Raw genomic sequence first — 12,010 nt, 5'->3', positions numbered from 1 at the left:
TTTCTCAACTTCTTGATATGGATGTCCTCTGCAATGATAAAGCTGTAATTCTTACCCTAAACCACCTTAGTATTGATCAAAATCTCATTGAGGTATAGATTTCACACTGTGCATTAATTATACTAAATAGATAAGTCACAAATCTGTAAATATATATATAAAAATGATGATAACTAGCCTATTCAACCAGTTATAATATCAAGAACTTAGCTTTTAATTTTGAATTCGTTCCTTATGGTACTTCTTTTAAATTTTTCTCATATGTATTATTATATAGTAAATATTTGTCATTGGTTAAGTAATTGCTACTGTTGTAGTTTATTTTAATATAAGTTGCTTATTATTGGTGATCCAATGATGCTTTTGCTAATCATTAGTTTTTGGTATATAAATTCTACTGGTAATTTCTACATATTTTTGCCTTGTGATGTGATTGGTTTGAATAGATGCTTTGAAATATATACAAATTAGCTAATCTCTGCCTCTATTTTGGGCAGTGAATGCTTTTTCTTATGAGACTAAATTTTTTTTGTTGTATTTTAAGTTGTGGATTTTTTTAAGTAGCAGTCTTTCTTTTTCCCTAGGAAACATTGACCTGACTGGTTAATTGCTATTAATCCTTTGGTCAAGTATTTGATACAATTGTTGTCATATTTAACTAGTGGCTAGAGAAAGATGCAGAAATCTTAGTAACAAGAGATATAATTGGTATTTGTCTACTAGGAGATACCATCTTAGTACAAACAAGTAAACAACTGAATTTGTTAAGTAGCTTAATTGCATGTGAATTGTGTTTAGTTGTTGGGTTATTTTCCTTTTACTATTTCTTTAACCCTTTTATCAAGTAAAACCAGCACATAGCTGCAGATATCTTTCTTTTTAAAGGGCAATATTTTACCTGTTATGCACCGTAATATTCCACCGTAATATAGAAAAGACCAAAACTAATAAAGTAACTAATCTACAAAATAACAATAATTAGTTACAATGAACAAATAACTAACCAAAACAGTTAGTAGCTGTAAAAATCGTTCTAACAGGTACCACATTTTAATGATCTTTTGCATCTTTCTAGGTAACACATAATATTTTGAGTAATTTTTCTTAGGAAAGAAAACAAATCTCTTTGTATTGTTTGTTTGTTTGTTTTTTTTTTTTTTTTTTTGCATGTTTGATAAGTTATGAATGACCTTTATTAAGACATAAGCTGTTGTCAGATTTTTTTTTTTGCATGTTTGACAATAGCTTGCTCGTGACTTGGAATCATGTTCGATTCATACAAGAGAAACAAGCTGCAAGCAAGATGTTGATTACATGTCTATTGTCGAGGGTGAGGACACTTTTTACAGTTCATCTAATTTTTGGGTAGTGGGGGTTTGTTGAGTGATTTTTGTCATAATATAATTTGTAACTTTTTCTTAAAATAGAGACTACTGTTTTTTTTTCAAAAGGTACGGGAAAATATGGCAATAAAATAATGATTGCATTCAGTTGTTATTGTTTCTCAGTCTCTTTGAACTGTATTCCTGACCAGGACCTCCTATCTTGTCTGCTTACCATGAGTTTTTATTTTTTAAGATAACAATTGGTTTTTGTGCTGTGGAACATTAGATCTGTTTTATTAACATAAGGATGTAATATTTGCTTCTACATTTACTATCATTCTATTCATAGAAATTTAGTATAGTTTAGTTACAAGTTTAATTGTTTTGCACCTATAAGGGCTCTATAATCCATGCTTGGAAACTGGAAGTGACATCAGGGAAATAGTGTTTGAAGTGTTTGTTGATAAGGATGTTTTATACTATATTTCAGATGAATCTGAATCTACTTTTCATGAGGCTTTTCTTAGTCGTCTTATGGAAACTGGTGCAACAGAAAGTTCATCTTTATGTGACCTTCCTAAACAGATGGAAGGTGATCAACAGAGAGCCTCTGAACAGACTAAGAACATCTTAAGTAATTTAGTTGCTGATGTTGACAATTTGTGGTATCTAAAAGATGGAATACATACTGTAGTCTTGAAAAAACTTTCAGAAAATGGTAAGAGCTATGTGGGTTTTACAGTTTTATTTTTGTATGATACTTCAAGCACTGATCTGTAGACTTATCTCAGTTTTTGGTGGATCCTACTCCATTTTCTAGGATCTTGCAGGCAAAGGACACCAAGTGAATTAGATAGAGAGGTTAAGAACTTGAGGGTGGCATTTACTGACCTGTTTTAGAAGCATAACACTTTCAAAGAAACTGCAAAGCCATCGAGATATTGATGCAAAGAATAAAGTCGAGCTTAGAATATTAAGAGGTAACTCCACTCTTTTTTTTGGTATAATCAATAAATAATGATACACATTCCATACAAATAAATAAGTATATAAATTAACAAGGATTTTATTTTTATTCTTATCATTTTTCTAGTAAATCGGTCTTTAGAGTTTTTGATTCCCATCTTTTCAATATAATGAAAAAAAAATAAGTTGGGGCAGTACCCACTTGTGTTGGTTGGTCAATCTATGAGAAGCAAATTGGTATTTGTAACTTGGTCTAAAAATGAAGTGCCAGATTAGTATATTATCTTTTTCTTTTTAATGAATATGCATCATATTGGTACTCATAGGAATAACAACAAGATTTCTGCCCACAATTCTCTTTTCTTTATTCACTGTTCTGAAATTATAATGTAAACTAGTTAATACACCTTGCAAGGTACTTAGGAATAACAACATCTCTGATTCAATTCTACCAAATATTGGAGAATACCAAAACTTGACTCAGTTGTAAGTTTTGATTATACCAATGGAGCTAACTTTTTAAGCTGTTATTTTTTACTCTAATAGTTGTTATATTGTAATTTCACTTTAGAGCATTTTTGTTGAATTATATATATATAAAGTGAGAGAAAGTTCTGCATTTGGGAAAAACAGAGAACAGAGCATAATGTATTGTATATGGTGTTGCACAGGAGGCATTGAAGTGTTTCTAGGTTCAAAATGTGGTTAATTATTTTGATTTTTTTTTGTCTTTCTATTTTGAACTAACACTACCAATTTTAATTCTAGAACTTCTATTTTTTTCTCTTGCATAATTTCCCAAGAAAATGATTAGATTCTATTGAGGGGTTTTTATTGGTTCTGTGGCACCCACTATTTTAATTTATTGAGTCATACCAAATACTTGATAGTACTTCATGTTTATGATTTTCTCCATTTGATTTCTATACCAAATACCACTGGACTTGCTTACGTCAACCAGGTGAAAGGAGGGTGTGAATTCATATATCTCAGCTTGAATTGAAATTGGTCCATTTCTGCCTTTGATCCCTCCATTTTCAGGGACCCCCTATCCTTTTCTGTTTGATGATATTTGAAACAAAATGGTGATTTGGTGGCTGTTAAAGTGAAAATGTTCATTTCCATAGCATTTTTCTTGAAGTAATTTGTGATGCTAGATAATAACAATAAAATATTTCTTTGTTTATTTTTGTAGATGTGACAAGAGAAATAGAAAAGGATACTTAATTTTGAAGGCTTTGTGTTGGGCAGCTGTAGAATATTTTGTGCTGAAAGTAGTAGAATATGTTGAATATTTAAGACTACTTGAATACTTAAAGAACATTTTGTTGTTGATGACAGTGTTGAATGTTTTAAACTAATTTGTGGATTTGTTAATACAATGTTGAATGTTTTAAACTAATTTGTGGATTGTTAATACAATGTTGAATGTTTTTACTTTTTGTTATTTGAAAATCAAGTTCATTTGATGATGCTAGTATATATTAGAAAGCTAATTTTAATTATATAAATAAAAATATATATAATAGAATAAATTAGTGTTATATAAATGAATATATAATGAGAATTTAAATTTATCTAAATATTAAAATAATACGAAAAATGTGTTATAATATATATTACAATAACACTTTTTATAAGTAAAGAATTTGTTATGCAAACTTCATTATATAACACAAAAAATGTGTTATACTAAAGTGTAGTATAACACAAAAAATGTGTTATACTAAAGTGTAGTATAACACAAATTTATAAGTATTGAAATGTGTTATATAATCGACTATAAATAATATAATTAAACACTTATCTATTTATTAAAATAACACAGAAAGTGTGTTATCGTTGACAGTATAATAACACATTTGTATAACAATGATAAAGTGTTATGTAAAGTACCCTGACCTACGATAACATAATCGGTCTTAACACATCAAAAAGTGTTATGGTATGTTTTGATAACATATTTTTGGTGTTATTAAAAGCATTTTTTCTTGTAGTGTTAGAACTAGTTTTTGTGAATCGGTGAGTTTTTGGTTCGTTTGAGCCTCAGGATTTGATGATTTTGGGTCATTGGGAAGTTTGGGAACTTTGATTTTTGGATTTGGAAGTGTTTAGGTGTGTTTTTAGAAGGTTTGGGATGAAGTAAATCGGGTTCATGGCTGCTTCTGGGTGGGGGGCCACGGCCCTGTTCTTGGGCGTCGCGGCCTAAGCTCGAAGAAGCAGCTGGAAGTGTTTTGGGTGTGCTGGGCACTGCGGCCCTGTTCTTGGGCGTCGCGGCCCAAGCTCGAAGAAGCAGCTGGAAGTGTTTTGGGCGTGTTGCGCACCGTGGCCCTTGCTCCTGGTATGGCTGGGGGTCGCGGTTCAAGGTGCTAGGGTCGCGGATCAGGCAATGTTTTGAGGCCGTTTGAGTGTTTTGATCTCGGGAACGTGGTTTTAGGCCTCGGGATTGTTCCTACTACCCAGATTGGTGGAGATTGACGTCCCGGAGACTATATCTTGGTTCGGGAACCTTTGTTATTCATTTTATTGATGGTGCCCCATATTTGGTTATGACTAGGTGACCGCTAAAGACTTAAAGGTTGATCGTTCTCAAGGGTCGTTCTTTTATTCATTCTCGCTCGAATCAGAGGTAAGAAAATTGCACCCTGTGTATAATACATGCATTATTATTGTTAAGGCATGTTGGTTGATAAATGTGGACATTGATTGCATATTAAATGCTTAGAAGAGCTTGCTTACTTGTGTATGGCACTGATTAGTCAGGGACGGCACAGGTCGCATATTACTGATCTAATTGATATCAGCGTTGAATGACTCTAGGAGCATTAATGCTGGACCGACCCTAAGGTCGATGAAACTTATAAGCGCTTAACTAGTCTAGTACTAGTTACCCAGATCCAGGGCCTAAGGCCTAGGTGACTGCTTGTCACAAGGCTAGGGAGGGGAATCCCATGGTTATGACTCTATGGTCATGAGGTAGGTTATGTTGGTGACTAGTTCATCAAGCACCTATCCTATTTAAGCTAGTGAATGGATCACTTATTTGTAAAGCCCTGGTGACCCTATCGTCACATGGCTGGAGGGAATTATTATTATGATCATTATTGATATTATATTCATGCTATATTGTGTTTTCTTGCTGGGCTTTGGCTCATGGGTGCTATGTGGTACAGGTAAAGGGAAATAAAAGCTCACCCAACCTTGAGTGGAGAGCTTAGGTGGTGTTGTGTACATGTGTGGCCGCTTGACCACCACGGCCAAGGAGTTCTCAGAGGAATTAGAGGGTTTACCCTATTTTTGCCGCTTAGGTCGACGAGTTTGTAAACTTGAAACTGTAATGACCATTTTGAGTTGTAAATAACTTGTAAATGTTTTTGATGGGCCCATGAACAGTTTTATGTTTTAAATAAAATATCTCCTTTCTTTTTTATTGGTTTTCCACCTTAGCCTGTTAATAATACCTAGAAGCACGTTTTTAACCAAAGAACTCGGGTAGCGAGTTAAATTTCTGGTTCACCGTTCACCATAACTGTTCTGAGGTAACCAGGGCATTACAACTTGGTATCAGAGTGTGCCAAGGTTAGGGTTCCTATAGACCGACTGGGCATGTACACACATCACTGAAGTCAAGCTCGACTCATGGTTTGGTAACTATTTATGTAGTTATATGTATAACTGCTTAAATATAGTATAAATGCTTTACATGTATGCATGAGACACCATGTTAAACCTGTGCCCTGAAAATACATTCTCAGCAACCGTGTGCTAAATAGTACTGAAATTGCTGGAACATACTTATTAGTATTGTTGTTTGTGAATCATTATGTGATACATGCTAAGTGCTAAATGCTATAAACATGTATCTATCTGTATATTTGTATGACTGTGGAATATGCTAATTGTCTGTCTGTTCTTCGACCGTAAGGCGGCAAGAGGTTTAGTTATTACTACCTGACTAGTCGTATTAATCATTGTTTCAGCAAGGTATAAGCTAATAAGAATGAATCCAGGGCAGACAGATATGTCAGCTGGCCAGAGTGATCAAGGCCAGAATAATAACAATAAGGGTCAAGAAAATGACCAAGGACAGATTCCACAGCCAGCTCCTGTAAACTGGCAATAGATAATTAGCGATCTGCAGGCTACAATGTTGAGACAGGGAGAAGTGCTTCGTCTCCTAAGACAACAGCAAGCACCTGTAGTGGCCAGTGTATCAGAGGCACCTCCTGTGTTGGTGCCAGTAGCTGGGCAGCTGCCTGAGGTTAGAAATAAATGGGAGCCTCTCTATGAAAGGTTCAGGAAGCAGGAACCTCCAGTTTTTTAGGGTAGTGCAGATCTTAACAAGGCAGAGCAGTGGATGAGTATGATTACCACCATCCTGGATTTCAAGAGGGTGACATTTAATGAGAGGCTGGCTTGTGCCACTTATATGTTTCGGGAGGATGCCCAAATTTGGTGGGAGGTTATTACCCAGACCAAAAATGTTAATGCCCTGAGTTGGGAAGAGTTTCATACTCTGTTCAATGAGTAATATTATAATGATGCCATCAGGGCGGCAAAGGCAGAGGAATTCATTAGGCTACTTCAGGGAAGTTTGTCAGTCACTTAGTATGCCTTGAAATTTGATCGTTTGGAAAAAATTTCCATGGAGCTGGTGCCCACTAATGGGACTAGAAGAGAGAGATTTCTATAGGGGCTACAGCCTAGATTAGCCCGTGATGTACGTATTACCAGTGTGGTTGGGGTTACTACCTATGTGCAGGTGATTGAGAAGGCACTCATAGCTGAGAGTGCAGAGAACAAGATCTGGCGAGACAATGCAGCCAGAAAGGAGTTCAAGAGGACAGTTCCTTCATTTGTGGGTTCAAGTAGGGGTGGAGGCCCCAGTGATCAAAAGAGGAAGGTTCCTGACACCTTCCCAGGTCCAGGTCCTGATAGGCGGCCCCGTGGTGTTTCAATGGGTCGTCCAGGTGGTAATGAAGCCTGGAAGTCTCATCCTAAATGCCCTAGATGCAAGAGGAGTCATTTGGGAGAGTGTATGGCAAGGGTCTACTTCTCATGTGGAGCAGTGGGTCATCTTAGAAAGGATTTCCCTAAGGCAAGAAAAGAAGAACCCAGGAAAGTGGACAGCTCGGCCTCAGCTCGAGTGTTCGCATTGACACAAGCAGAAGCTGAGGCTTCTCCCTCATTAGTTACAGGTTAGCTTCTTAGTGCTAGAACCCCTTATAATGTTTTGATTGATTTTGGTGCTACACATTCTTTTGTTTCTAGTAGTATTATTGATAGACTGTGTAGACCTTGTGATTTTTATGCTGTGGGGTTTGGAACTTTGTTACCCACTAGAGAGTTAGTGGTATCCAGGAGATGGGTCAAATCTTTGCCAGTGACAGTGGTGGGCAAAGAGTTATCAGTGGATTTGATAGAGTTGGTTATGACTGACTTCGACATGATATTGGGTATGGATTGGTTAGCAAAGTATGGGGCAACTATTGATTGCAGAAGGAAGATGGTCACCTTTGAGCCTGAAGGTGAGGATCCTCTTGTGTTTGTTGGTACTGTGCATGGACCTCGCATACCTATGATTTCTATATTGAGGGCTAGTGATCTATTGCAAGGAAGTTTCATTGGATTCTTAGCCAGTGTGGTTGATACCACTCAGGTCATGCCAGTGAGACCAGAAGAGACCAGACTTCTTTGTGAATTCCAGGATATATTTCTAGAAGATTTGCCAGGGTTGCCACCGCACAGAGAAATAGAGTTCGTGATAGAACTGGCACCAGGGATGGAGCCAGTATCAAGAGAACCTTACAGAATGTCCCTAGCTGAGTTGAAAGAATTAAAAGTATAGTTGCAAGAACTGTTGGATTTGGGTTTATCAGGCTTAGTTTCTCACCTTGGGGTGCGCCAGTTCTGTTTGTAAAGAAGAAGGATGGTTCTCTAAGGATGTGCATTGATTACAGAGAACTGAATAAGTTAACAATCAAGAACAAGTATCCTTTGCCAAGGATAGATGATATGTTTGATCAGTTGCAAGGAAAGACAGTATTCTCAAAGATTGACCTTCGTTCTGGTTATCATCAGTTGAGGGTCAAGGAGGGAGATATAACAAAGACTGCTTTTCGTACCAGGTATGGGCATTATGTGTTCTTGGTTATATCCTTTGGGTTGACTAATGCCCCTGCTGCTTTTATGGATCTGATGAACAAAGTATTCAAGGATTATCTAGACCAGTTTGCGATTATCTTCATTAATGATATTATGGTGTATTCTCAATCTGAGTCAGAGCATGAACAGCATCTGAGGTTGGTTCTACAGAGATTGAGAGAGCACAGATTGTTTGCAACGTCCAAGAAATGTGAGTTCTAGTTATCTCAGGTATCCTTTCTTGGGCACATTGTCAGTAAGGAGGGGATTAAGGTAGATCCAGCAAAGATTGAAGCAGTCAAAGATTGGCCAAGGCTAAAGAATGCTTCTGAGGTTAGAAGTTTCCTTAGATTGGCAGGTTATTATAGGAGTTTCGTGGAAGGGTTCTCAAAGATTGCTACTGCATTGACTGAGCTGACACGCAAGAATCAAAAATTTGTGTGGTCAGATAAATGTGAGAACAACTTCTAGGAATTGAAGCAGAGATTGATTACAGCTCCGATTCTGAGTCTCCCGACAGATCAGAAGAAGTTTGTGATTTATTGTGATGCTTCTCATCAGGGTTTGGGATGTGTTCTGATGCAATTAGAGAAGGTAATTGCTTATGCCTCTCGTCAATTGAAGGGGTATGAAAAGAGATGTCCCACATATGATTTGGAGTTGGCGGCTGTGGTCTTTGCTTTAAAGATATGGAGGGATTATCTTTATGGAGAGAAGTGTGAGATCTATACAGACCACAAGTGCCTGAAATACTTCTTCACCTAGAAAGACTTCAATATGAGACAAAGGCGTTGGCTGGAGATAGTAAAAGATTATGATTGTGAGATTATGTATCATCCAGGAAAAGCCAACGTGGTAGCTGATGCTTTATGACAGAAGGGACCATGACAGATTTGTGGTGTGAGGCTGATAGCCAGAGAATTAGCAGATGATATGACCTGAGCTGGTATAGAGTTGCTGGTGGGCCAGTTGGCTAATATTACGCTACAGTCTACACTATTGGAGAGAATTAAGGAGGGTCAGTTGAGTGATCGACAGCTGATCAAGATCAGAGAGGATGTTTTGGCTGAAGCATCCAGAGATTATACAGTGTCTGAGTTTGGCTTGTTGAGATACAAGGGGCAGATATGTGTTCTGTTAGACACTGCTTTGAGGCAAGAGATTCTGGATGAATCTCATACTACACCTTATTCCTTTCATCCAGGCACCACGAAGATGTATCAGGATGTGAGATCGTTGTATTGGTGGTCGGGGATGAAGAGAGATGTAGTAGAGTATGTGGCTAAGTGCTTGACATGTCAACAGGTCAAGGCTGAGCATCAGAGGCTGGCAGGGTAATTGCAGCCTCTGGATATCCCAAAGTTGAAGTGGGAGGACATCACGATGGATTTCGTGGTGGGATTACCTAGGACTGTTGGTCAGCATGATTGTATTTGGGTGATAGTGGATCGTTACACCAAGTCAGCTCACTTCTTGCCAGTGAGGACTACTTATACAGTTGATCAGTATACAGATCTCTATGTGAGAGAGATCTTGCGCCTCCATGGAGCACTGAGGTTGATCGTGTCAGATTGGGACCCCAATTTTACTTCCAAGTTCTAGATGAGATTACAGATGGCCATGGGGACACAATTGAAGTTCAGTACTGCTTATCATCCTCAAACAGATGGGCAATCTAAGAGGACGATCCAGATATTAGAGGACATGTTGCGAGCATGTGTGCGGGACTTTGATGGATCTTGGAGTAAGTATCTACCTTTGATAGAGTTTTCCTACAACAACAGTTATCAATCTACCATTGGAGTTGCACCTTATGAGATGATGTATGGTAGGAAATGCAGATCTCCCATTCATTGGGATGAGACAGGTGAAAGGAGATACTTGGATCCTAAGGTAGTTCACAGGACCAGTGAGGCCATTGAGAAGATTAGAGCTCGGATGCTCGCTTCTCAAAGTAGACAGAAGAGCTATGCAGATCCCAAGCGCAGGAACGTGGAGTTCCAAGTGGGAGACTATGTCTTCCTTAGAGTCTCTCCATGGAAAGGGGTGAGAAGATTTAGGAAGAAGGGCAAGTTGAGCCCTAGATTTGTAGGTCCATTTGAGATCCTGGAGAGGATTGGTCAGGTGGCTTACAAGTTGGCTTTGCCTTCGGCGTTGTCAGTTGTGCATAATGTATTTCATGTTTCAGCTCTTCAGAGGTATGTATCTGATGTGAATCATATTTTGAGTTATGAAGATCTGGAGCTTGAGGCAGATCTCTCCTATGAGGAGCAGCCAGTCCAGATACTTGACAGAAAGGACTAGGTCCTCAGGAATAAGATGATACCTTTGGTTAAGGTATTGTGGAGGAATAGCAAGGTCGAGGAAGCGACCTGGGAGCTGGAGTCAGATATGTAGAGTCAGTATCCCGAGCAGTTCAGTTAAATTTCGAGGACGAAATTTCTGTAAGGAGAGGATAGTTGTAATGCCCTGAAATCCCTAATGCAGTTTAGTGGCTGGATTAGTAGGCCGGGAGGGCCATAACTGTTTAATTATGCCATTAAATGATTATATGCATGTTTATGTGAATTATATTATAATATGATGTTATATGCATGCATGTGGGTCCACATTTGATTATTAGGGTGTTTTGGTAATTTGGCCCGTTGAGGGCATATTTGTGTATTTCGGTGCATATTGTGAGTTATGGATGAGATCCCATTATTATGGAGATATATTCGAGCCATTCGGCATGAGACAGTCTTATATGGTGAATTAGCGGTTTTGTCATAACGGGGTCTTTTATTGGGATATTGAGTAATGAAAGGGTTTATTTGATGATAAATTGGGAGTTATTGAGATCAGGAGGAAATTCTGGGAGTTTTGACTATAATGTCCCAAGGGGTATTTTCGGGACCCCGAGCACTAGGTTTGTTTGAGGTTACTTAAGCTTGAAGCAGCTTGTTAGATAGAACCGTACGTTAGAAAATACTTTCTCTCTTCCCGTTTGTTCCCTATACCGTTCGAGGCAATTTCGAAGAAATCTTGAGTTCTAGGAGTCGGAATCAAGCGAGGATCGAGGCATAGTGATCCTAGGAAAGATTATAAGTTTCTTGACCGAAGGATTTGACGGAAAACAACCTAATCAAAGGCAATCTAAGCTTTCAGTTTTGATTTTTTAGAGTTTCTAAGCTTAGAATTAGTTTTTGTGAATCGTTGAGTTTTTAGTTCGTTTGAGCCTCGGGATTTGATGATTTTGGGTCATTGGGAACTTTGATTTTTAGATTTGGAAGTGTTTAGGTGTGTTTTTGGAAGGCTTGGGATGAAGGAAATCGGGTTCATGGCTAGTTCTGGGTAGGGGGTCGCGGCCCTGTTCTTGGGTGCCGCAGCCCAAGCTCAAAGAAGCAGCTGGAGTGTTTTGGGCATGTTGGGCGCTGCGGCCCTTGCTCCTGGTGTGGCTGGGGGTCGCAGCTCAAGGTGCTAGGGCCGCGGATCAGGCAATGTTTTGCGGCCGTTTGAGTGTTTTGACCTCGGGAACTTGGTTTTAGGCCTCGGGATTGTTCCTATTACCCAGATTGGTGGGGATTGATGTCCCG

General features: G+C 38.4%; 1 protein-coding gene across 2 annotated transcripts; it reads left to right on the top strand.

Annotated features, from left to right (window-relative positions):
* The first annotated feature begins 1,201 nt into the window (after positions 1-1,201).
* LOC133815960 (E3 ubiquitin-protein ligase BRE1-like 1) lies at positions 1,202-2,375 on the top strand. 2 transcript variants are annotated; one of them, XM_062248709.1, is made up of 3 exons: positions 1,202-1,330; positions 1,911-2,043; positions 2,146-2,375. In XM_062248709.1, the coding sequence occupies exons 1-3, from the start codon at positions 1,232-1,234 to the stop codon at positions 2,223-2,225; spliced, it is 312 nt and encodes a 103-aa protein (XP_062104693.1). In that variant the 5' UTR covers positions 1,202-1,231; the 3' UTR covers positions 2,226-2,375. The 2 variants fall into 2 exon arrangements, with proteins under 2 accessions (XP_062104693.1, XP_062104692.1); XM_062248708.1 differs by having other exon boundaries at positions 1,215-1,330; positions 1,816-2,043; positions 2,146-2,364.
* Positions 2,376-12,010: the final 9,635 nt, after the last annotated feature.

Source organism: Humulus lupulus, chromosome 2 (assembly GCF_963169125.1).
Source record: "Humulus lupulus chromosome 2, drHumLupu1.1, whole genome shotgun sequence".
Lineage (NCBI taxonomy): Eukaryota > Viridiplantae > Streptophyta > Magnoliopsida > Rosales > Cannabaceae > Humulus > Humulus lupulus.
The sequence above is the reverse complement of the archived record's forward strand: the minus strand, read 5'-3'. Positions and strand labels throughout refer to the sequence as shown.